General features: G+C 42.4%; 2 protein-coding genes across 2 annotated transcripts; one reads left to right on the forward strand and one right to left on the reverse strand.

The window, feature by feature from the left end:
• Nucleotides 1–6,940: 6,940 nt before the first annotated feature.
• Nucleotides 6,941–9,774, forward strand: si:ch73-167i17.6 (regulator of G-protein signaling 9-binding protein). The gene has a single exon (XM_049719053.2). The coding sequence runs from the start codon at nt 7,406–7,408 to the stop codon at nt 8,144–8,146; it is 741 nt and encodes a 246-aa protein (XP_049575010.1). The 5' UTR covers nt 6,941–7,405; the 3' UTR covers nt 8,147–9,774.
• A 1,045-nt stretch (nt 9,775–10,819) lies between these two features.
• On the reverse strand, nt 10,820–13,722 carry nudt19 (nudix (nucleoside diphosphate linked moiety X)-type motif 19). The gene is made up of 3 exons (XM_049719050.2): nt 12,822–13,722; nt 12,214–12,421; nt 10,820–12,147 (listed from the first exon to the last, which is right to left on the reverse strand). The coding sequence occupies exons 1-3, from the start codon at nt 13,596–13,598 to the stop codon at nt 11,948–11,950; spliced, it is 1,185 nt and encodes a 394-aa protein (XP_049575007.1). The 5' UTR covers nt 13,599–13,722; the 3' UTR covers nt 10,820–11,947.
• Nucleotides 13,723–13,772: the final 50 nt, after the last annotated feature.

Raw genomic sequence — 13,772 nt, forward strand, 5'->3', positions numbered from 1 at the left:
CCTGAAGCATGATGGGTCATGGGAAGAGATGCCCTGCAGCTGCACTTCCCCGGCAGGGAGCAGCAGGCCCTTCCTGGCAGCACCCTCCGTCATCACGTGTTTCCCAGGAGTGGATTACTATAAGGCCAAACAAGACAAGCAGCTTGCACCCCCCCCCCCCCCACCAGGCCTGTCTGCTGCTGCGCAGGGGCGACCCGCAACTTCACCCTGTATCAGCTCTCCAGTTTTAGAGAGAGGCACAGAGAAATACCACAGCAATCCTCTAAAGCAGATTAAAGGCTGAATCAGTGGACTGAAGCCCTTTCCATTTCCAGAACTAACACATTCCCCCCCCCCCCCCCCCCCCCCCCCTCCCTCTCTCTCTCTCTCCGCCTCTCTCTGCTAAATGAGCATCAGACTGGCAAATCAAAGGAGAACTGACAGGCTACTATATATGAACTTTCCAGCATCCATCACAGTCATGCCTGACACTGTCAGTGATTTAATTACATGGATTATTGTGGGTGGAGTTTGCAGATATATATGCCTGCACTACTTATGATATACACATTTTTAACTTTGAAAAATATAATGCAGCTCTTATATTGGATGTCATGGCATTGTGCAAATGGTTATAATAACTGTGGCTGGTGTAGCCAAACTATTAGAGTCAGCAGAAAGCAACACATTTTGATTCCACATCTCCATGCAATCAGAGGCCTTGCGTGTGATTAAATAATAAATGCTAAGTGCTTGTGTAACAAATGAAATCACTCTCGTGGGGCTTTGTGCTTTGCTATTTTGGCGCACACTTTTGTTGACATTCTGGCTTTTGGAGTGTAATGACGTGAACACAAAGCGGAAGTGGGGAGCGGAGTAGTGTGACATGCTCCCCTTGTCGGCGTGCATGTTGCTGCAATAATGAAAAAAAAATCAGGGACAAAAGTTACATCATCAGCGAACACATTTGGGGAATGAGAGTGGAAGCATTGAAGATCAAACTAAGCGTAAAACAATCAGCCAATGTGTCTTGAAAGCAATCACATTGTTTTGCTTTAGATAAGTCACTTTAGCTTAATGATAACAAACAATGCAAAACACCATAGAAACACATGTAGACAGCTAATATATATCGATACTCAAGGGCAGGTATTCTTTATCTCATGCAAAGAGACATTTTAATTTTTCTGAATTATACTGACCTATTAATGTGTGTTTTAAAGTGTGTAATATTACACAGTGGCGTAGAATAGAACCCCTGTATATTGATTATGTTTGGGCACAATGCACAATGCATTGTTATTAATACTATCCTTGTTGCAATTCAAATAGGCATGCAACTTGAGGGAATATCTGTTGAAAAATAAACGAGGGAAAGGAGGCTTGTCTTCGTGAATTTTTAAACTGTCACTGTGCCCAAAACAGATTTTGGACCAGGCATCACATCTGCTGCAGTAAAAAAAGAAGCAAATGTTGTGAGAAGCGGTGAAATGAAAACTCTTTGGTGCCTATCTATCTGTCCGTCCATCCATCCAGAATGAAATTCCAAAGAGCCTCCCTCCAGTCAGACAAGCATGACTGTGAATATTTACACATCATCTATTTATTAATATTTCCTCCCTGGGGCACGGGAAGCGGCAAGAAGGACAACAATGTACCACATACCACAATGTCGCAACCTCTGACTTATCACAGGCTTATCCATGTCGCATCCACCTTCGGCTAGCCAATACAAATCCAAGCTAGAAGCCTTTTAGAGGGGATTTTCTGACAAACTCAATCTCCTTGCTTTGCTAAAAGTGCAGGGGGCAAACAGTGCAAAGGCCCTCTAGACCTTTTAGCCCTCAATGCCATCATCCCTCACCACATGTTTGGATGTAAAAAAAACTGTTGGTGAAAGCACAATAAACTCAGAAGAATACAGCCCAGTAGTGCTGTGCTTTTATTAAGTATAGTGCAGTCATGTTGTTGAAGTCAATGTGCTTTGACAGCCTTAATGCAGAAATGAAAAGGTAAGTCACTACTGCATCAGGTGTGGGGGCATTTATTCCGGTCTGCCATGTAATTCTTAAAAATAAAAAATAAAAAAATCCTCGGAGGAACTATTGTAAAAAGGCCCAATTATCAACCCATCACAATAATATAATAAACTTTAGTTTACTCTCCAAGTCTGACAATGATGATAAACCTTCCTTGACTTTTCTAAAGTTTACCTTGTAGTGATAAGATTAATGGTAAGCCTTGACCTGGCAGATGCCACGGATCTTTCTGGCTCAATTTGACGTAGCATGGAAAAGGTGCTGGGTTACCATGTTGCACTCTGAAGAGTCTTTTCATTCTTTGAAATAGATTGGAACAAATTCTGGACGGATTTAAACAGGACGGGTACACATTTAAATCGGCTAATTAATCGATTAGGTTTGGTTTATATCTACGTAGGGATGGGCAATGTCTTTCTAGGCCATGCTAGTCCTCCTGTGGCCAGAATAAATTAAGAAATATTTTTCCATGGATGGATGGATGGATGGATGGATGGATGGATGGATGGATGGATGGATGGATGGATGGATGGATGGATGGATGGATGGATGGATGGATGGATGGATGGATGGATGGATGGATGGATGGAAATTGCAGATGTACACTGTAGATGTTATGTTTTCCAGATCTTGTTCTAATATTTTTGTCCACAAAGTGTAGTTGGTCGCATTTACACCTCATGCCTCAATCAAAAAAAAGTTCTAACATCATAAGAGGGCTTTTAAGGTCAGCGTTGCTTGCGCTTCAGAGCTGAGAGAGAGATGTGAATCAATTTGCGAGAGCATGTCTGTGTGTGTGAGAGAGTGTGTGTCATCAAACAAGGAGAAATCCTTCACAAGGTAGCTCACAATTCAAGCCGCTCTTTGGTACTGCACTGTGGAAGCGACCACACAGACGAAGAGCTCCCTCCATCAATAATTCAACAAAGACAGACTTGCTCTTTCTCCATAACCGCTGCACCAGCCAGCCTGAATCTTCCTCGTATGGTCGACCACAAATAGTCTTCATCTGAGGTCCTCAGATATCTGTCTCTATTTAACCAAAGAGCTCCAAAACCACATAAACAATCTAGATCCTAATCTGTTAAATCCTACTTTGTTTTGACTGATTTGGTTACACAGGAATAATCCAACTTTAAAAACTGGGACACTTGTTTTTACACCCAGAAAACCTGTTTTTTTTATTTGTGTGTAGTTAATTAACAAACACAATTTTTTGGGGAATGTGTAAGTGTTTGGTGCCACGCCATTTTTTGTTTGAATACTAAATGTCAAATGCTTTGAATTACAGAGACTGGTATGGTTAAAAACAGCTTTAGTTACTATGGGACATTCTAAACTCAGTTTCCGAGAATCACGAGGCCGCATGCCCGCAGTTATAGTCTTGCCAAGATGGGCGCTACAGGCTTTGTTTCTTTATGGGTGGATTGGATCCTTCATGGAAACTTGAAGCAGATTTGTGTCACGTCCTGGTCGGTGCTATCCTTTTTTGACCAGCACATCTCGTGCAAAGTTGCCATCATTTCCTGCTTAAATGCCCGATAAGGAAGACTGCGAGGGTTGACAACCTTCATCAGAAGATGCATTAGTGCGCATTATATTGATAATCTCAAAATCTTTACCCGCTAATCTGGATTACAGTCATCATTTACGGCATCAGTGTCAGGATGTAAAAGTTCATTTTACACTCTTGAGTGGTTGTGGCTTTGGTTAGGATTTCTTCCATTTTCATATTTATTTCAGGTCAAACAAGCTTCATAAATGATAGGCCATTATCATGAAAAAATAAATGAAAAACGTCTCACAGCAGATGTCAAGATGAATTTTCAGCCAAATTGAGTAAACAAGCACTGACACCCCAATTAGTTTTAAAATGCGGCGAGCTTTGGAGTTGATGTTTTTTTTTTACATGCTTAAACAAATCTGGTGCCATTTTGAAAGGTCAGAGACAAGATGGGAAGACATGTTACACAGCAAACACAAATGTTGATATCATTGCCACTAAAAGTGCTGCTAAAAAAAAATGCTTTAAAAAAACATCACACAATGCGTGTTTACAAAATTTGGACATGGAGGACATTGGATTGGTGTGTGGTCTGTAATGCCATGTGTGTGTGTGTGTGTCTCACAAGGAGCTGCTGCGAATGAGACAATGCGGGGGTTCTTCTGTGAGTGATCACTCTCGTGTCCCCAGAGGACAGGTTGTATCCGCCCTGTGACAAATGCAGATGACCTTACAATCATGCTGCTCCTGACGGGAAACATGTCTCTTGTGACACAGCATGGGGCGACATTTTATGTAGATTGGTGTCTGCCTCAAAAGTTGAGTCACTCAAGAATTTCAAATATTACTTTAAATCTGTCGTGAGCAGTTCATAAAATCACTGCAATGAGTCACATTTTTGTGCTCTCTGTTTGCTTACAATGACGCTGTTAGACTTGAAGGTTACGACAAGCCAGACATTTTTAATGTGTCTAGTTTATGACACCACAACAATAGAGTGTAGCCTGGGGAAGACATTACCGCTTTAATTCGGGTCTGAATATTTCGGCAAACTATCAGGATGTTCACGCTATTACACCGCAGGCATTTGACCTCTTGCATTACAATCGAAAGCCTTGCCGTTGAGCGTTTCCTGAGGGCACTTTAAGGAGCCTCCTCCGTGCAGGAAATCACACTGATGCGATCAGTCCGAGAGCCATCGACCCGGCTGCATCTGACTCATCCCCCACACTCTTCAGTCTAAAACGCCTTGTCATTTTATCAGTGCCGACAATTGGTCTCGGGTAAGGCTGGGCATTAGGATTGGAATGCACAAATGCGCCCCGCTAGCTTGAAAAATGTTCCTCTCAATAGAACATCTATCGTGCTGATGCGTTGATTACCTTGGGAAAAATAACCGAAGGCACCCCAGCAAGAGGTTACAGGTTGCTATGGAGACACATTGAAAGGATTGCAGCTGCCACAATCCAAACTGAAAGAAAAAAACCCAAAAATTGGACGCAGGTATTTGTTGAGTCAGAAGCAAAAACATCTCAGACGCAGTCAGAATTGCACTCATTAGACGGTGAGCTGTACAAGAGCTGCGGCAACAGATAATAATACTTCAATTAGATTGACAGCAGGAGACATGATTACTTTTACACAAAATAATCGCGGTGTTTATTGTAATAATAGAGACAAAGATTGACTTTGGTGTTAGAAGCAAGATTATTATAGGCAGTGAAAATGAAAAAAATAAAAACTACACTGCTTAAAAAAGGAAGAATAATTGAAACTATGTTCTGTTTATAAAACTAACTCCAATTATAATGAAAATGTCATTCGTTTTAGTCTTTTTTAATTAATATCATCCAGTCCAGGAGCTTTCGGGGTAATTTCAAAGGCATTCATTTTGGTACCACTTGTATGTTGGAATAAAAGAAGGGTGTAGTTTACTTTATTACAAAACAGCGACCTTTTTTTATCTTACACTTGACAAAGACTCCATATATCAAAAAACTAAAACAAATTCTAAAACTCATAAAAAAAAATAAAACATACACACACACGATAAAAACTAATAAAATAATACTGAAAGTAAAATCTGACCAGAATAAAAAATTCTAATATAACCAATAAAAACGTTGGCATAAGTGGGATCCAAGGATTGACTCCTCGCCTCTATTATTACACTGCAATAAATTTGAATATGGAGAAAAAATTATTTTATTTTTGTAATTGAATTTAAAAAAAAAAATCATAGTATGCCACAGTACCTTGACTTATTTATCAATCAATACTGGAGATTCTAATCTTTGTAATGCAGACTCTGAAAAATCTCTTGTATCAGATTTTAACGGATTGTGTAGGGTATTTACTGTTTAAAAAATATGTCAGAAACATCAATCCAAGTAAAACCATTGCATTATTCACAAGCCGGCGATATACGACACGGACAACAACCTGAGCTTCCTTCACTTCCCCTCTCTCTGTGTGTGTGCTCAAGTCCATTAGCGTTACACCGCTGTCACTGGATCATTAGGCACCATCCGCTTCAATAATTCAAAAAGAGCAAACAGGGCAAAGACGCCAAGTTGTGCCTTTGCCACCTCTCAACACAGCGGGGCCCGTGCAGGTAAACAACACGGCAGTGCAACAACCCAACTCCTCCGCTGGAGGGGTAAAGTGTCTGCGCAAAAAGGGCACAGTTGAAACCTTGGGCATGGAGTCATGCATGGGCTTTCTTCAAATACTGACTGGGACGACCTTCCAAATTCCAAAGGCATAGATATTAGATGAATTAAAATGTGTCAATCGTCGATAAATGATTGTAAATGTGAAGGTTTGTTTATCTATATGTGCTCTGTGAGTGGCGATCAGTTCAGGGTGTACCTCACCCAAGAACAGCTGGGATAAGAAATGGAATTATTTCTTTTTTATGGCTGTCGATTATATCCAGTAATTTATTACATTTTTTTTATTTATTTAGAAAAAAAACTACAACAATGAACTTGTCCTTATAATAGACATATTTGTTTTTCCTTTCGATCACATAGTTGAACAGTGTGGAATTAATTAAGGCATAAGCTCTAAAAAATAATTCAATTTTAACCTTAAATGAAACATGTTTCAAATAAAGTCACAATTGAAATTCGCTAACCTATTTCATCTCACCACTGATTTACTTCCCATCACCAGAGTCCGTTTTTACTCTACAGTGTGTGCGTATTTTGGCCGCCTCCGATTGTTGCAGTGACTAAAAAAAAACCGCACAAGCCGCTGAAGGCGACAAGTCACGCTGATGGGATCTCCGGTACTGTACTGGCCTAACCCAATGACGCCTGCGTGCGTCCCTCACGTGACGAGCACCCTGGCGAGCCAATCAACGAGCTCGCTCGCACTCTTCCCCCTCTTCCTCTGCAGCCCGTCACGGTGGACATCGCTTTCTGCGCGCACACGTGACCACAGAAGGCGCTTAGTGGCATTTAAACATCATCCATTGCGCTTTCCGACACCAAAATAGACACGGAATCAAACGGTGAACGTCTCCATGTCGAGTGGACGCTGTCTTCCCTCTTTAACGCCGAATGACTCTCCGACGTTACCTTAGAATATACGGACTTGATTTTTTGGGCGCCCCTTATTTTTGCCACCTGTAGCTAAGTGTGGATATTTTTAAGAAACACATTGCGGGATTATTGCGCATCCGTGCGTAAAGGAGCGAGGGGGAAAAGCTAAATCCCATTTAAGGGCGCGTAAGCCTCCTGGAGAAGCAGCAGCATGCAGGATAGAAAGGAATGTGCACTCGCATAGGAGAGAGGTGATCCACGCAGATCGCCATTTCTCTCTTGTTTGTCATATTTCTGTGGAGGAGGAGGAGGAGAGAGCGCGTCGGTGAGCAGCCATGGGCAAAGAGGAGTGTAAAACTATGCTGGATGCCCTGAATAAAGTGACGGCGTGCTACAGACACCTGGTCGTGGCTCTGGGCAGCACGTCGGACTCGCAAAACTTGCGCGAGGAGCTGAAGCGGACCCGCAAAAAGGCGCAGGAGCTGGCCGTGGCCAACCGGACTAAGCTGACTTCTCTGCTTAAAGACAAGAGCATCAGCAAGGAGGACCGCGCCGAGTACGAGCGGCTATGGGTACTCTTCTCCAGCAGCATGGATCTACTGGAGGTGGACATGAAGCGCTCCCTGGAGATAGGCCAGGACTTCCCGCTCAAGGTGCCTACCAGGCACCTGATCCAGACGGGCATGACGGGCAGCACCAGCACCGTGGCGGCACGCGCCATGAGCGTGCAGAACATGAAGTACGAAGCAGACAGCAACATCGACACGGCCGACTTGCGGGACTTGCAAGCTGAGATCGGCCAGGTGAGCCAGATGATGGAGGAGATGGAGATGAAGGTGCAGGTGGCGCCGTGGGCCGTGGAAGCCAAGCAGGAGGCGGGCGCGGAGCTGAAGTCCAACATGAGTGTGGGAAATTCCTCTGTGGGTGTCATCTCCATCTGCGAGGAGGAACCCAAGGATGAGGAGGGGGGAGGTGGCGGCGACACGGGCTTCGCGTCCATCTGCGCTGTGTTCGTTTTCTTTGTCATCGTGACCGTGGCGGTGGTGCTCGGCTATCTGGTCATCAACATGTCCTGAAGAACAGCCCGTCCCTGGAGGGGAGGGCTTCAGCCCTTTGGTGCAGTGGTGCACAGTGGGTCACTTAACTACAGTACAGTAGCATCTCTTACTGTCATGATGTTCAAATGATCTTCCAAATTGCAGACAAAACCATAATTTGTGATTAATCTTGCACAATCAGGAATGTTGGCGATGATATAGGGCCACAATGAAAATAAAACATTTTACGATAGTCTCATAGTAATTGTATTGTAATCTCGATTACAACTCTATTTGTAGTATTTTTTTTTTCAATGTGGCCCCTATTCGCCTTTAAAGCATTGCCAACAGAATTGTGCAGATTTATTTGCCTCAACACAGCTACTTGTCGCTAAGTAGAAATAATGGGGCACAATCATTTATGCCTCTTAGGTCAATACAAATAAATTTGTGTCCTAGATGTCCTTGTGACAGACACACACTGTGGAACTCACTCCCCAAACAGCCGAATAAGGAATTTTTAATGGACAATTTTGCTATTGGATCAGTATTCTGTGTTAAATATACACGACAGGCCATCTGCTGGACATTGTAGGGCACTGCTCCTTTTGCCCCTGATCATCACTGGAGGGAAGAGAGTGCATCCAAAAAGCAGCACTTTTGTTGTGGTCTTGCAAGGAAAAACTGGACTCGCAACTGACAGTAAGTTATTTGAATTGTCAATGTATTTGCACTAGATTTAAAAAAAAAAAAAGACTGCCCATCAGGCACAATTGGTGGTAAAGTGGGCCTGTTTTTAGGGTCCAGGAGGTTGTTTAAAATTTGGGAAAGAAGATAGAATGGAGAAAAAAAAATATGAATAGTGTATAGAAGTTAAAATTTATTGTCCTTGTAGGTCAGTTGGGCTTTGCTACACAATCACAAGGAACATCATGGCGGGACATCAGACACACAACAAACTGATAGTCCAAACATTAGACACTGACAGGCATGATTTGTATGTCATACCTCACACACGACAATATGCTATGCACCATTGGAGATCTTTTTTCAACCAATTTAAAGCTTTTACGATTTGTGGTACAGTACAGAAGACAAATTGGATGGGTTCTTTCTCAGTGGTGGACCAATATGAGGTTGCGTATAGCGCGTTGTGTGTTCTTTGCCTTTCTCGCCAGTCTGTCTTCATAAATGTGTTCAATTGCTAAGGCAGTATCTGGCCATCAGCGGCATGTAATCCAAGTGGATTAGCGGGAGAGCTCACGTGGCCTGACTACTAAGTATGCTTTACATTTAGACTTGTTTAGAGCAAATGTAGCCAACTGACCGGGGCAAAAGTATGAAAGGCAAAAGTTAGCTCTGTTCCATAATGTCAAAGGTTGTCCGCACCATTTAAATCGGTGAAGACAGATTGTTGCACATCAAATCACAATGCTATGTTATCAGAGAGTTTTTTTGTGGACCTTTACAAGATCACCACGGTCTTTAAATAATGCACCAGTTCACTGTTAAGCTCGTGCTACTTTTCAGGGTTGAATGTACAGTATGTATTGCGACATGTGTACGTGTGTGTATATATGAATAGAGGTTTTGTACAAAGAGTCATCTGTGTCAGATAATGTACATAAATCGGGTATATTTATTATAATAAAATGATTCCAAAAATACATGCCTTTTTTTGTCTTCCACACATTACCATTTGAGATAATCATCTCGGTCTTAAAAGTGCCAAATGTCAAGCCGTGACACGGTAAACGCTGTAAAGCCAAAGGGATTTTAAGCAGACGATTATTAGCTCGGACATAACCACCTTAGGGTTAAATGCTGTTCAATTTTCCAATGGAGACGCTTGATCTGCCCGGCTAATGGTTTTACTTCTAAGAGTATTTGGGTATTCCTGGAATAGCCCAGGAGATGTTAAGACTTGAAGGAAGAGTGCACTGGGGCGCCGATGAATTAAAATACAACCGCTCAAGGTTAGTGGGAAGCTGAAAGTGGATGCATGGAAAAAGAGACAAAAATAATTCATTTACAATTGTGCTGTGACGCTTTTGGTTAACGTTGGGCTGTATAAAGGCTGCAGTACAAATTCATCATTTGAAAAGTGAATTATTTTCCATTAGAGACACCAAAGATAAAATGTTTCAAGCTTATCATAGTTCTGACAAAAAAAGATTTGTGGCGTGCCAGAAAGTACTTAAGATTGCTGCATGAACACAATTTTGCATCTTGTTTCTCATTTCAAGAAAATTCCAAAAGATCCAAAAATATGAAAGTGATTAATTAAACATGGCAAAAAGGGAACAGATTAAAATGTTGGCCTGGAGGTTTTTGAAGCGTGAAGGACGTCGGCACTGGAGACTATTTCGGCTAAATATTTTTGCGAGCTTTCAAATTCTAGAATTTCCTCCTAAAAAGCGGAATTAAACTTTAACGATGCAGGGTGGTTTACAGGTGACTGACTCTTCACCCAAACAGAGTGCTCGACACAGACGCGAGCCACACGCAGCACCGCCGACAAAGATAGTGGGTTTCCAAGGCTGTGGAGTTGCCATGGTAACCCTCAACTGACTCTCCAAGGCAAACAGCACATAGGTTGAGTGTTGTTATTTCAACTTAGCCTGTCTGTCATACAAAGATGCACGCTCGGGCATGAACATGCGCGCACGCACGCGCACACACACGACGACAAAATTGTGATGCATCACGACGTGCTGTTACTGTATATTTCCATTTACATACACACAGTAAATGCAATTAGTTTTGATTTTTCGTCATAAAATATAAAATCCAATATAAATTGTGCTTCTTGTATTAATACTATAATCACAATGACACCAAAAATACAAGATCCTAACATAATACAAATAAATACCCACAGAACAGGAAGTATTCTCAGGATTGGATGCTGAGACAGTCAAATAAATTTTGTACATAAATACATAAAGACAGTTTTTCTGAAATAAATATTGGCTGCATGAAAGTCTGATGTTAATCTTTATTTTTAATTATTTTCAGTAGATTAAAAAATTATACTCTTTATTAAACATTGATTGGTTAGTAAGTAGCAATTTCTTGAAATAGGCTCAGGGGTAGCAATTTGTGTTTTTCGTTAGTAGTAAAATGAATAATCATGAACGTTATAATGAAAAAAAAAATAAAATTCACTCGATGTGGTGAATCCCGACAATGAAGTTGCAGTTTTTGAAGCTTCCGCAATATTATACTCAAGAATTTCATACTTGGCTCAACACCAACGAATGTACCCATTTCCTGCATATGCATAAAATGTTATTATTAAATTGAGATTTCAATGTGGGGGAATAAGTTGAATGAAAACACTCGCTGTGTCGAAATACAGTCAACTCACAAACAAGCGGTGATGAAAACGGAATTTTCTTGGCAGAGGAAAGCACCGTACAGTGAAATTTAGGATAGTATAGGGTGGGTCATACACATGAAAATGTATCATTTGAAATGTTTCAGATAAAAACAGTTGTCCAACGATTATTTTTTCCTACACATGGTAATTTATGGCCCACCCTATTGTATTGCGAATAGCGAGTGTTTGCTGGTTCCTTGAAAATTCTGCATGATAACTGACTCATTGCACTGTGGTATCAACTATAAGAAATAATCCGCAAAATTCAGAAACTTGAAATCCAGTGTTGCATAACCAATACAAGGCACGCTTAAATGGGACGAAGCCGAGGGCAGTGATGAGAGGGGGAATCGTTTTCAAAGTCTGGCACAACTCAAACAGCTTCATGTGAGTACACCCACAAAACTTGGTGTGTTTTCCCTCTGAGTGTCCGTGTTTGTGATTTGTTCCTACTTTGTTCACACAAGCGTTGTGGAGTCCACTGGTCCAATAAGAGGCAGCGTGTGGTTGTACTTGGGCATGATGTTGACCTGCAGTTCTGGACAGTACGGGTCTGAGATCAAGAAGCGATGTAGTGCAGATTTAGAACCTTTTTGATTCTCCCCATTTGTTTCCACCTTAGTTGCTTCTGAACTGTTAGATGGGTACAGCTGGTCTCCTGCAAGAGAAAAGCAGAAAAATTTCAAAACTGGAAACATCAGTCACGGGGTGACAAATCGCACACCTGGCAGCACTGATATGTAGCTGTCATCCTGGAGGAAGATAACAGGTAGCCACCGCTCGCAGCCGTCGGCGCCACGTCGCCTGGCAAACGCGTTGAGGTTGCTCAGCGAGGGGAAGCGCCACATGCGACTCAGCTCGTAGAACTGCGGGGGAGGAATCCACAAATCGCGAGCCCGGAAGCTCCGCAGGATTTCCAAGGGCGTTGACCACTGAGATGCATTGACACTCTAGGTGAGCTACAGTAGATATAAAAAGTCTACACACCCAGATTGAAATAGCTGGTGATAGTGATATTACATCATGAGACCACATTATATCGTTTCTGAACTTTTTTTTCCTGGCCGGTATCAGTATTCGCCCATCCTTACTTTTTCCATTATGAATGTGCCATATTGATACCTTTTCAGGAGAGGAAATAAAAATAGACAACTGGGATAATGTTGCTGCAAAAGTGTGTTATGACTGACTGGGCTGGCTGTGTTCAGAATCAAGCAATCTCATTCAAACCCCAAATCAAGTTCAGAAGTTCTATATTGCCACTATTGTTTCCCTCCTCCAACTGACAACATATGGACAAACAAGTTCATCACACACATCTGCATGTGTCACCTGTAAGTGTTGAATTTCCTTTTGGTCTTGAAGTGCATTTGGTCTCTCCTCGAGGCAGCACATGAAGAAAGCCGTGTCAAACCTTTTCACGCCATATTGTCCCTCAGGGGTCATCCAGTTGGCCCACTCGTGGAGGGCCCAGATGTTGGGCAGCACCTCCAACTCCTTGCACATCCTGATGAAATTTGACGGGTTCTGGTTCACCAAAGTTCTCCACTTGTTCAATTCATCGCTGCAAATCTCGTTGACTTTGTAATGTTTGACTTCATCAGTGGCACGCCTGTCTTGAATGCTATTTAACAAACTCAGTTCTTCCTTTTTGGACACAAAAAGCAGCACGCCACACTCCTCGAATGTCTCCCTCAAAGCGCAGATACGAAATGCGACCTCTCCCGGGATAGGCGAACCCAATTTGAGCCTGTCTGTAGCAAATATTGGCGGTCTCGTCTCCGGTGGCTGCTGGACGCTCCTTAAGCCAAAGTTGGGAGAGTTTGTGAAAGCTCTGAAAACGTCCAACCACTCACTGGAAAAGTCGGAAGAGTCCACCATACCACCGGGGAACACATAGGCGTTCGGCATGAACCCGCTTTTACTACTTCGTTTAAGGAGTAAAACATCGTAGTCAAACGGGTGAGGAACCCGAGGTTGTCCTTCGGGTTTAACCGGCGACTGAGAACGCGCAATACCCGGCGTGGATAAACTGTTCACGCCGAGCCTCTGACCCGCGACTAAAATGAGAGTAGCCGCCTCTTTCCAGTGTTTCAGTCCAGCATTCATTGTAAAACGACAAATTTTAAATTATTGACAAATTCATTGGAAAGTCACTGCGGGGTAAAGTTGTTTTGGTTCGGGAGACCCGGAAGTACTCGCGTTTCCTATCGAAACTATTTCCGCCCACCTCAATGTTGACCTCAAGGCAAGAGGCCTCATTGCTGCCATCTACAGGCTGGA

This window comes from Syngnathus scovelli, chromosome 4 (assembly GCF_024217435.2).
Source record: "Syngnathus scovelli strain Florida chromosome 4, RoL_Ssco_1.2, whole genome shotgun sequence".
In the NCBI taxonomy this organism is placed as follows: domain Eukaryota; kingdom Metazoa; phylum Chordata; class Actinopteri; order Syngnathiformes; family Syngnathidae; genus Syngnathus; species Syngnathus scovelli.